Source organism: Coregonus lavaretus, assembly GCF_964263955.1.
Source record: "Coregonus lavaretus genome assembly, contig: HAP1_SCAFFOLD_3572, whole genome shotgun sequence".
NCBI lineage: Eukaryota > Metazoa > Chordata > Actinopteri > Salmoniformes > Salmonidae > Coregonus > Coregonus lavaretus.
This window is the reverse complement of record NW_028161503.1, coordinates 37,459-50,378: the sequence shown is the minus strand read 5'-3', so window position 1 is coordinate 50,378 and position 12,920 is coordinate 37,459. Positions and strand designations below refer to the sequence as shown.

At 45.4% G+C, this 12,920-nt stretch overlaps 1 protein-coding gene across 1 annotated transcript; it reads left to right on the top strand.

Annotated features, from left to right (window-relative positions):
• The first annotated feature begins 1,589 nt into the window (after nucleotides 1-1,589).
• Nucleotides 1,590-10,821, top strand: LOC311120622 (zinc finger protein GLIS2-like). Its single transcript, XM_084195205.1, has 6 exons — nucleotides 1,590-1,759; nucleotides 2,637-2,830; nucleotides 3,619-3,804; nucleotides 4,212-4,345; nucleotides 7,413-7,531; nucleotides 7,930-10,821. Exons 1-6 carry the CDS (start codon nucleotides 1,591-1,593, stop codon nucleotides 8,661-8,663), a joined length of 1,536 nt encoding a protein of 511 aa, XP_084051331.1. The 5' UTR covers nucleotide 1,590; the 3' UTR covers nucleotides 8,664-10,821.
• Nucleotides 10,822-12,920: the final 2,099 nt, after the last annotated feature.

Genomic DNA, 12,920 nt, shown 5'->3' with positions numbered 1-12,920 from the left:
TGTAAAGGCTTCTGTGTGTGTGTGTAACATGATGTGCGTGTGTGCTAGGGTTTTTGTTGTGTAACAAATGTGTGTGTGCAAAAGCTCTAGTGCGTGTGCAACATTTGCGTATGTGTAACGTGTGTGTATGTAACGTGTGTGTATGTAATGTGTGTATGTAACGTGTGTGTGTGTCTGTAATGTGTGTGTATATAATGTGTGTGTATGTAACGTGTGTATGTAACGTGTGTGTTTGTAATGTGTGTGTATATAATGTGTGTGTATGTAATGTGTGTACGTAATGTGTGTGTGTACGTAACGTGTGTGAAAGCTCTTGTTGCGTGTGAGAGAGTAGCTTCTGAACAAACCCAGTCCCACTCAGTTGATGGAAATATGCACAGAGAGCCATGTCTCAATGTTACAGTTAATTGCCTGTGGCTACTGAGGAAAAGCAGTTTGGATCTGGGTCACGCTATTGTATTCATGCCCAGTAACATACCATAATACTTAGCTATAGGATTACCATACCATAATACTTAGCTATAGGATTACCATACCATAATACTTAGCTATAGGATTACCATACCATAATACTTAGCTATAGGATTACCATACCATGCAATACTAATTAGCTAAAGGATTACCATACCATAATACTTAGCTATAGGATTACCATACCATAATACTTAGCTGTAGGATTACCATACCATAATACTTAGTTAAAGGATTACCATACCATACCAACATACTTAGCTATAGGATTACCATACCATATCAAAATACTTTGCTATAGGATTACCATCAATAATACTTAGCTATAGGATTACCATACCATAATAATTAGTTATATGATTACCATACCATACCATAATACTTAGCTATAGGATTACCATACCATAATACTTAGCTGTAGGAGTACCATACCATAATACTTAGCTATATGATTACAATTCTATACACTCTATTCAGATCTAAAGGAGTGCAGAAGTGGGGCTATTGGGGTTTATTTGAAGTTGGATAAAAGATTGAAAAATTGACCCAAGAATTGTTCCTGATCAGCTGATCTGACTAGGGAATAGTTAAAGGAAAGACCAGAGTTGTTCCTGATCAGCTGATCTGACTAGGGAATAGTTAAAGGAAAGACCAGAGTTGTTCCTGATCAGCTGATCTGACTAGGGAATAGTTAAAGGAAAGACCAGAGTTGTTCCTGATCAGCTGATCTGACTAGGGAATAGTTAAAGAAAAGACCAGAGTTGTTCCTGATCAGCTGATATGACTAGGGAATAGTTAAAGGAAAGACCAGAGTTGTTCCTGATCAGCTGATCTGACTAGGGAATAGTTAAAGGAAAGACCAGAGTTGTTCCTGATCAGCTGATCTGACTAGGGAATAGTTAAAGGAAAGACCAGAGTTGTTCCTGATCAGCTGATCTGACTAGGGAACAGTTAAAGGAAAGACCAGAGTTGTTCCTAGTCATGTAAGATGGTTAGAAAAACTTCTGTCCTACTAGTTGGAAATGTGATTGTTTGTTATTCTTTGATTGTTCATGGCTTTCACTAACGAGCATTATGATTGGCTCTTCTCTACAGGTGTTCTGGAATACTGTAGCTGCCATGCTGTCATTGGATGAGCCTCTGGACCTGAAGCTTCCACGGGCCAATGGGAGGGTCAGGTTGGGAAAGAGGGCGTATTCTGCCTCCATCTGCGCCCCTCTCAGTGCCACACGACAACGTCTGCTACGTAACCTACCGATGACCTACCCATCACCGCCTCCCTCTCCAGGTAAACACACTCTCTCTCTCCCTCTCTATCAATTTTTTACAAACACACTCTCTTTTTGTCTATTTTCCTTCTCTCTCTCTCTCTCTCTCACAAACACACACTACCCCCCACCACACACACACAATTCCCTCTATTCATTTCTCGTTGTCTTAGAGGCCAGTGAGTCCATAACTACGTCCCAAGTGGCACCCTATTCCCTTTACAGTGCACTTGGCCCATATGGCTCTGGTTAAAAGTAGTGCACTTAATAGGGAAAAGGTACCATTTGGGACTGAGTCCACGTCTCAAATCAACATCATGCTCCTCTCATTACCAACTGCTGTATACACTTAACATGTCGTTATGGAGTGTGAGTATGTGTGTGTGTGTGTGTGTGTGTGTGTGTGTGTGTGTGTGTGTGTGTGTGTGTCATTATGGACAACAGAGTGGCACTGCAGACTGCTGCTGAATATTTAGTATTATGCCAACGATAGCCTCGCTAACCAACGATAGCCTCGCTAACCAACGATAGCCTCGCTAACCAACTATAGCCTCGCTAACCAATGCTGAGAGAAAAGAGAGAGTGTTTGTGTAAAGTTAATTTATTTGACTTTATATGAAGCTGTGTGTGTGTGTGTGTGTGTGTGTGTTGCTCATATGTACTATACATGGGGCGGCAGGTAGCTTAATGGGTAAGAGCGTTGTGCCAGTAACCGAAAGGTCGCTGGTTCTAATCCCAGAGCCGACTAGGTGAAAAATCTGTCGGTGCCCTTAAGCAAGGCACTTAACCCTAATTGCTCCTGTAAGTCGCTCTGGATAAGAGTGTCTGCTAAATGACTAAAATGTAAATGTAATACATGGCTCTTGTGTGTGACCTCACCCCCTCTCCCCCCGCCAGGTACCCCCCTGTCCCACCAGGAGAGGGCAGGTTCCTGCACCCCCCCTGCCATGGACCTGAGTCTCTCCCCCTCCTTCCGACATGCACCCTCCCCCTCTCCCTCCTCCCGCCATGCACCCTCCCCCTCTGCCTCCCCCTCCTCACCCCTGGACTATCCACCCAGCTGCAGCCCAGCCACACCCATCTACTCCAGGGTAAGCCAGATAGAGGCAGTGTGTGTGTGTGCGTGCGTGTGTGCGTGCCACAGGAGGTTGGTGGCACCTTAATTGGGGAGGACGGGCTCATGGTAATGGCTAGAGTGCAGTAAGTGGAATGGTATCAAATACATCAAACACATGGTTATGTAACAAACTTGGGCCTGTATTCACAAAGCCACTTAGAGGAGGAGTACTGATCTAGGATCAGGTCCTCTCTCTTAATCATTATGATTTAAAAGGCAGAATTGATCCTAGATGAACACTCCTACTCTGAGACACTTTGTGAATACGGCCACTGGTGTGAGAAACATTTGAAACAATTTCATGGTGACATTTTTACTTAACACATAACTGAACTCCCTGACCTATTTTCCGTCTGAAGGGGGAAAAAAAAATTTGTAAGAGAAAAGAGAGTTCTCTCTATAGCTCTTCTTAGTACAGAGGTTCAACTTAGGTAGTGTGTGTGCGTGTGTCTAAGCGTGGCAGGCAGTCTGGCCAGAATGTGGGATAGCTGATTAGTGAATACACTCAACACATAGTGGACAGAAGTGAATTAAACCTGTAGTGAATCTAATTTCCCAGCACGGTGTCTGCACTGTGGTTCTCACTTAATCAGATTTTAAACAAGGCTGGAGGGGTAAAAGACGGACAGACAGACGGACAGACAGACAGATGGGCAGACAGCTGGACAGACAGGCAGACAGAGGGACTGTGCCCTTAGTTGACACATGGCGTTCTATTGCGCAATTCAACTCATCACTCTTCTCTCTCTCTCTCTCTCTCAGGAAGCAGCTCACCCTCGTTACCTGGATGGTGGGGCTTCTCCGCAGGGCTTCCAGATCTTCCTGCCAATCGGGACCACAGGGGGCGGGTTCAACCTGCCCTCCTCCATGTTCATTGGTCAGCCCGGGGAGAAGCGGGCGTCACCCGATCCCTCATCGGATGAGCAGCTGGCCTGCCATTGGATGAAGGTATGCGATTGACAGGTGGACAGGAGAGGGTGGGTGTGTGTGGACAGGAGAGAGTACCCTGGGGTGCATTCAGAATCTCAACGTTGCAAAACTCTTTGCAACAGTTTACTGTTTATACCTGTATTTGCTTTGTACTCACACACTCATAATGCTTCCGACAAATGAACATCCATCCATCGATTCATAACACATTACTATCTGAATTGCGCGACAACTGTCAGCATGTACTTCAAATGTGTGGAAGTATGAGTATGACTTTTCTCCTTCTATGGAACATATACAGCATATGTTATATGCTCAGCTCCAGTTCACTTACCTGAAATGCTCTAGTCTAAATGGACTCTTTCCCTTTTCTCTCTCTCGACCTCTCCCTCATCCCTCTCTTCCTCCCTCTCTCTCCTCTCTAGTGCCACCTGCTGTTTGACTCGTTACAGGACCTGGTGGATCACATCAATGACTACCATGTCAAACCTGAAAAGGATTCTGGGTACTGCTGCCACTGGGAGGGCTGTGCCCGCAATGGGAGGGGCTTCAACGCCAGGTAGGAGGGGCTTATTCTTAGAGTCTAGGTATCAGGGTCTCTGATCTTCAGATATAAAAGGTGCCCCTGATCAGATTTAAAAGTAACAAATTACTATAAAGACATACACTGAGTGTAACAAACATTATGAACACCTGCTCTTTCATGACATAGACTGACAAGGTGAATCCCGGTGAACGCTATGATCCCTTATTGATGTCACCTGTTAAATCCACTTCAATCAGTGTAGATGAAAGGGAGACATGGATTGTGTATGTGTGCAATTCAGAGGGTGAATGGGCAAGACAAAATATTTAATTGCCTTTGTACAGGGTACGGTAGTAGGTGCCAGGCGCACCGGTTTGAGGGTGTCAAGAACTGCAACGCTGCTGGGTTTTTCACGCTCAACAGTTTCCCGTGTGTATCAAGAATGGTCCACCACCCAAAGGACATCCAGCCAACTTGACACAATTGTGGGAAGCATTGGAGTCAACATGGGCCAGCATCTCTGAGGAACGCTTTTGACACCTTGTAGAGTCCATTTCCCGACGAATTGAGGCTGTTCTGAGGGCAAGAAGGTGTTCTTAATGTTTTGTACACTCAGTGTATTTTCACCACTTACAGAGCCACTCCAGGACCTTAATGTGCTTCTTCTTGAGCCACTCCTTTGTTGCCTTGGCTGTGTGTTTTGGGTCATTGTCATGCTGGAATACCCATCCACGACCCATTTTCAATGCCCTGGCTGAGGGAAGGAGGTTCTCACCCAAGATTTGACGGTACATGGCCCCGTCCATCGTCCCTTTTGATGCGGTGAAGTTGTCCTGTCCCCTTAGCAGAAAAACACCCCCAAAGCATAATGTTTCCACCTCCATGTTTGACGGTGGGGATGGTGTTCTTGGGGTCATAGGCAGCATTCCTCCGCCTCCAAACACGGCGAGTTGAGTTGATGCCAAAGAACTCGATTTTGGTCTCATCTGACCACAACACTTTCACCCAGTTCTCCTCTGAATCATTCAGATGTTCATTGGCAAACTTCAGACGGGCCTGTATATGTGCTTTCTTGAGCAGGGGGACCTTGCGGGCGCTGCAGGATTTCAGTCCTTCACGGCGTAGTGTGTTACCAATTGTTTTCTTGGTGACTATGGTCCCAGCTACCTTGAGATCATTGACAAGATCCTCCCATTTAGTTCTGGGCTGATTCCTCACCGTTCTCATAATCATTGCAACTCCACGACGTGAGATCTTGCATGGAGCCCCAGGCCGTGGGAGATTGACAGTTATTTTGTGTTTCTTCCATTTGCGAATAATCGCACTAACTGTTGTCACCTTCTCACCAAGCTGCTTGGCGATGGTCTTGTAGCCCATTCCAGCCTTGTGTAGGTCTACAATCTTGTCCCTGACATCCTTGGAGAGCTCTTTGGTCTTGGCCATGGTGGAGAGTTTGGAATCTGATTGATTTATTTCTTCTGTGGACAGGTGACTTTTATACAGGTAACAAGCTGAGATTAGGAGCACTCCCTTTAAGAGTGTGCTCCTAATCTCAGCTCGTTACCTGTATAAAAGACACCTGGGAGACAGAAATCTTTCTGATTGAGAGGGGGTCAAATACTTATTTCCCTCATTAAAATGCAAATCAATTCAATTCAACATTTGTGACATGCGTTTTTCTGGACACTCTTAAAGGGAGTGCTCCTAATCTCAGCTTGTTACCTGTATAAAAGACACCTGTCCACAGAAAAAATAAATCAATCAGATTCCAAACTCTCCACCATGGCCAAGACCAAAGAGCTCTCCAAGGATGTCAGGGACAAGATTGTAGACCTACACAAGGCTGGAATGGGCTACAAGACCATCGCCAAGCAGCTTGGTGAGAAGGTGACAACAGTTGGTGCGATTATTCGCAAATGGAAGAAACACAAAATAACTGTCAATCTCCCTTGGCCTGGGGCTCCATGCAAGATCACACCTCGTGGAGTTGCAATGATCATGAGAACGGTGAGGAATCAGCCCAGAACTACACGGGAGGATCTTGTCAATGATCTCAAGGCAGCTGGGACCATAGTCACCAAGAAAACAATTGGTAACACACTACGCCGTGAAGGACTGAAATCCTGCAGCGCCCGCAAGGTTCCCCTGCTCAAGAAAGCACATATACGGGGCCGTCTGAAGTTTGCCAATGAACATCTGAATGATTCAGAGGAGAACTGGGTGGAAGTGCTGTGGTCAGATGAGACCAAAATCGAGCTCTTTGGCATCAACTCAACTCGCCGTGTTTGGAGGAGGAGGAATGCTGCCTATGACCCCAAGAACACCATCCCCACCGTCAAACATGGAGGTGGAAACATTATGCATTGGGGGTGTTTTTCTGCTAAGGGGACAGGGCAACTTCACCGCATCAAAGGGACAATGGACGGGGCCATGTACCGTCAAATCTTGGGTGAGAACCTCCTTCCCTCAGCCACGGCATTGAATATGGGTCGTGGATGGGTATTCCAGCATGACAATGACCCAAAACACACAGCCAAGGCAACAAAGGAGTGGCTCAAGAAGAAGCACATTAAGGTCCTGGAGTGGCCTAGCCAGTCTCCAGACCTTAATCCCATAGAAAATCTGTGGAGGGAGCTAAAGGTTCGAGTTGCCAAACGTCAGCCTCGAAACTTTAATGACTTGGAGAAGATCTGCAAAGAGGAGTGGGACAAAATCCCTCCTGAGATGTGTGCAAACCTGGTGGCCAACTACAAGAAACGTCTGACCTCTGTGATTGCCAACACGTGTTTTGACACCAAGTACTAAGTCATGTTTTGCAGAGGGGTCAAATACTTATTTCCCTCATTAAAATGCAAATCAATTTATAACATTTTTTACATGCGTTTTTCTGGATTTTTTTGTTGTTATTCTGTCTCTCACTGTTCAAATAAACCTACCATTAAAATTATAGACTGATCATGTCTTTGTCAGTGGGCAAACGTACAAAATCAGCAGGGGATCAAGTACTTTTTTCCCTCACTGTAAGTGTTTAAAGCTTTATTCACTCTGTGTGTGTGTGTGTGTGTGTGTGTGTGTGTGTGTGTGTGTGTATTCCCCCCAGGTACAAGATGTTGATCCACATCAGGACTCACACCAATGAGAAGCCTCACCACTGCCCCACCTGCAACAAGAGCTTCTCTCGCCTGGAGAACCTCAAGATACACACACGCTCACACACAGGTCAGTACACACACACACACACACACACACACACACAGGTCAGTTTGATTGTTTTTGCTAAAGAACAGCTGTTTATTTCCCCTCTAAAGGCTGCCTCGCGGGGTTAGGAAACCGCGGGGGTAAGAGTCCGCTGTGCTGTTATGTCTCTTTGTCAGAACCTCTTGCAGTGTTTTTTTTTCTTGTGGTTGCGGGATACTTCGGGTCAGATTAAAGACATGCATGCATGTCGCACACACACAGGCATATAATCTTTGATGCTTTTCTGGCATACCTGTCCAAGAAGAAATGCTAATACCATATGCATTCCAAAATCTGAAGATCTGTCAGTTGACAAGAAAATTCACATCCTCACTCCTTCTTCCATCCATCCATCCTTCTCTCCTCTCTCCCTCTCCCAGGAGAGAAGCCGTACATCTGTCCGTACGAGGGCTGCAGCAAGCGCTACTCCAACTCCAGCGACCGCTTCAAGCACACGCGCACCCACTACGTGGACAAGCCCTACTACTGCAAGATGGCCGGCTGCCTTAAACGCTACACCGACCCCAGCTCCCTCCGCAAACACATCAAGGCCCACGGACACTTCGTCGCGACCCAGGAACAGGCCTCCTCGGCTGGGCTCGGGGTGTTCCTCAAAGGGGGTGGTCTCCATGGAAGTAACGGTGGAGGGGTCTCAGAGATGGGCTATGTCGGCGGGGCCCATATTATCATCCCAGGAGGGGCCGCCGTGGCTTCTCTTCTCGGAGGCCACCGTCTGGGGGCCTCGCTGCCCCTCTCGGCCCTGTGTGGTCCCCTGGATCTAAGCGGACTAGGTCACCCTGGAGCGTCCTTATTCTCGCTAGGTGGTGGAGGTGGGGGATTGGGTTGGTGTGATTCTTCCATGCTCCCGTTCGGACTCTCGGCTGCATCCGTGTTTGGGTTGGCTTCCATGGGTCTGGGGCGGCTAGGGAGAGGGGAGAGCAGGAGGGGGGGGGAGGAGGAGGACGGGTGTGAAGAGGACAGGGAGAGGGAGGATGAGGTACTGAATTTGTCTGTGGGAGGGTATGGAGGGACGGGGGCAGGGCGTGACCTCCCCTCCTGGGTGGTGATTCAATCCCCTGGGGCGCTGGTGCTCAAACCAGCTGTTGTCAGCTAGGGCCAGGGTGTGTGTGTGTGTATGTGTGAGTGTGTTCAGCTTGGGACCCGTGCTCACACGTCTGTTGCTACGATCAAGGGACAGGGTGTGTGTGTAAGTTTGTGTGTGTGTGTTTGTGCCTAAACGATGCCTCGGAGCTGACAGTTGGTGTGTGTGTGTGTGGATGGGGAGGGTTAGGGGCTTTTTAAAAGCTGCGTGGGGGTCAAAGGTAATTCTCCTTTAAAGACATGGAAAAAAAAAAAACTCTGATCATTCCAACACTAAACAGTAAAAGCAGGCTGAAGAAAACAACTACAAAAACTATGGAAATGTATCTCAAACATTCCCTATGGACTTTTTCAATGGACTTTTCCCAATGTACATCCCTAATTAACATTCCAAATTGAATTGTGTGACAACGCAGTTGGAGTTATTTAGTCACCATTATGATGTAAATAAGAAGCAGCTCTTATTGAGAGAATTGAAGTAATATGCTCCTGTATGTTTTGATACAGTCATTATTTGTATGCAGCACAGACCCTATGGATTATAACCGATAACAGCCACTGTTAGTTTGGATAGTCACTATAACAGCGGGTTTTATATCAGTGTCTTTACCTGTTGTGGCCACTAGGGGGATGTAGAGAGTCAGGTAAATTCTGTCTAATCTTTCTAGCCTCACATCAGAACTCAATTGTTCTGTGTAGAAGTTGTCTGTAGGCACAGATCTAGGGTCAGCTTACCATCCTCAACCATTAGATGGGAAAATGCAAAACTGACCTTAGATCAGTGTCTAGGGCCAACTTTATTCTCCTTCCTCCCCCTCTACTCAGTCTCTAGACTCACAACAACAAACAGCCTTTAAAATCCCCTGGAGGGAATAGGCTACTGAAGCTACAAGGTAATCAGTGGAAATATGTGGTACACACTACAGGGCACGCACAGTCTGGGAAAACCAGTCGGATGTATGTGGTACACACTACAGGGCAAGCACAGTCTGGGAAAACCAGTCGGATGTATGTGGTACACACTACAGGGCAAGCACAGTCTGGGAAAACCAGTCGGATGTATGTGGTACACACTACAGGGCACGCACAGTCTGGGAAAACCAGTCGGATGTATGTGGTACACACTACAGGGCACGCACAGTCTGGGAAAACCAGTCGGATGTATGTGGTACACACTACAGGGCAAGCACAGTCTGGGAAAACCAGTCGGATGTATGTGGTACACACTACAGGGCACGCACAGTCTGGGAAAACCAGTCGGATGTATGTGGTACACACTACAGGGCAAGCACAGTCTGGGAAAACCAGTCGGATGTATGTGGTACACACTACAGGGCAAGCACAGTCTGGGAAAACCAGTCGGATGTATGTGGTACACACTACAGGGCAAGCACAGTCTGGGAAAACCAGTCGGATGTATGTGGTACACACTACAGGGCAAGCACAGTCTGGGAAAACCAGTCGGATGTATGTGGTACACACTACAGGGCAAGCACAGTCTGGGAAAACCAGTCGGATGTCAAACTACATTCTACATGCGTCTTTTGGGGTGGATTCTAACTTCCACTTTAGTCAAACGTTAATGTCAATGGGAGACTAAGTTCAAATGTAAGTGGAAGTTTAGAATTTGCCTATGTTTGTTAGTTTGTTTAGATTTTTACACAGGCAGGGTTAGGCGTAGCCTTCACTCATATTACCCGGTTCCCCTGGGGTCCTCTGAGCTAAGAATGTGGTATTTAGTTCCGTTGTCATGTGACTGCCACCTGCATAGTTGTAAGGTTGGTTGGCAGGACGACAGAGGTGTGGTTTGGCTAAGAAAGGCTATGATGTTTAGCTGACAAGACAATGACCCGCACCTTCCTCTCCCCTCAACCAACCAACCTACTTGACCTGCAGAGGCTTCACACACCTAGGCTGCATCTGAAATGGCACCCTTCCTTGTATGGTATTCCCTAAAAAGTAGTGCACTGTAACGGGAATAGGGTACTATTTTAGTCGCACACTAATCTTTGTATGACTGACGATCAAATTCAATAACTTTGAATGAATTAAGCTTAAAATAACCTATTGTGTATTTTTTTATCCTACAAATGGATTAAATCTGGTGTGGTCACAACAACAAACAGCCTTTAAAATACCCTGTAGGGAATAGGCTCTCGAGATTACAAGGTAATCAGTGGAAATCTTTGGGACGAACTAAAGGGTTGTTGAAGCCTTGTCAAACTACAGTCTGAATCTATCTGCATCTACATAACCCCTCCCCCTCTCAAGTCTGTAAAGGTATGACATCTCTGTGTCTTTCATCACATCTGCAAACAAGTAAGAAAGTTTTATTTGTCTTTCTGGTTAAGACGAGACATTTCTATTGAATGTTGAAGTTGTTCCTCCTCTCTCTACAGCATCTAACTGCCATTTTATGACCAATGCTGTTTCGTAACTCAGTGACAAAATGTACGTCCCAAATGGTACCCTATTCCCTATACATACAGTGCACTACTTTTGACCAGAGCCCTGGTCAAAAGTAGTGCACTACAAAGGGAACAGGGTGCCATTTGGGACGCATCCAAAGACAAGGATCCTATATCAGGATCTACAAACCCAAGGATGACGTATTAACCCTTTGTGCAACAGACGTTTCTCAATAAAGCCGACAAACCTCATAAAAGTAATATTTGCTAATAGCTTATCCAACACAAGGTAGGAAATTGTTATTTGATCTGCACGCCTTACCTGGCATCCAGTATTATTGGCCAAGTTAGGGATTTCTATTTGATCCAGGTTTTTTTGATTAGATAAGTAGGCCCAATGTAAACAGAAAAGTGTGTACATAACTGTATAGTACTTACAATAGCTTCATTATTTGTATTAATTTACAGACAAATCACTCAAAAGAATATTTAGTCTTTGTAAGTATAATGTAACAATGTGCAACTCCACCATGCCAATTACATTTTGTTACAAACCTGGAACTGTAAGTTTGATTGGAAAAACCTGAAAAATCAGGTTCCCATATTGAGGTAACATAGGAAGTACAAATAGGACAGAGGTGAATTTACATATGAAGTCTAGTAGTCTACATATGCTCAAAGGGTTAATGTTAGACTATGGCCTACCTACTGTAGGCCAGCATCTGATATCATTTTTTATCTTCGTTTGCACATTAAGATTTTCAATTATTATTATCAGTATTTTTTTATGTTTCCAAGTGCCTTGTATGTATCATAGGTGAAATATACCGAAAATACACACAGCACATTCAATGAAGTACAGGTACATGTAATATAAATGTATAAATATATGTATATTTTCCCAGGGTCAACACTTTACATAGCTGACTGTTTAAAGAGTTGACAAAAGGTGTGATTGGTGACATCATAGCTTTGTGTGCTTTCAGTTTTTTTATGAGGACTGTTAAATGGAAAATGTGGTTAATGACAATGACGTGACGTCAATAAACAAAAATTAACAAATCCAGTGGCATTCTTGTGTCACCTGTGGGTGTGTGTTTGTCAACTCTCCTGGGTTGTAAGCAAGTGCCGTTTGTTATGCCGTCTGTGTGTGTGTTTAGGCCTACTGTCAGCAATCAGTGTAAGAAAGAAACCTGTTTCCCCAATACAGTGAGGGAAAAAAGTATTTGATCCCCTGCTGATTTTGTATGTTTGCCCACTGACAAAGACATGATCAGTCTATAATTTTAATGGTAGGTTTATTTGAACAGTGAGAGACAGAATAACAACAACAAAATCCAGAAAAACGCATGTCAAAAATGTTATAAATTGACCTACACAAGGCTGGAATGGGCTACAAGACCATCGCCAAGCAGCTTGGTGAGAAGGTGACAACAGTTGGTGCGATTATTCGCAAATGGAAGAAACACAAAATAACTGTCAATCTGCCTCGGCCTGGGGCTCCATGCAAGATCTCACCTCGTGGAGTTGCAATGATCATGAGAACGGTGAAGAATTAGCCCAGAACTACACGGGAGGATATTGTCAATGATCTCAAGGCAGCTGGGACCATAGTCACCAAGAAAACAATTGGTAACACACTACGCCGTGAAGGACTGAAATCCTGCAGCGCCCGCAAGGTCCCCCTGCTCAGAAAGCACATATACAGGGCCATCTGAAGTTTGCCAATGAACATCTGAATGATTCAGAGGAGAACTGGGTGAAAGTGTTGTGGTCAGATGAGACCAAAATCGAGCTCTTTGGCATCAACTCAACTCGCCGTGTTTGGAGGAGGAGGAATGCTGCCTATGACGCCAAGAACA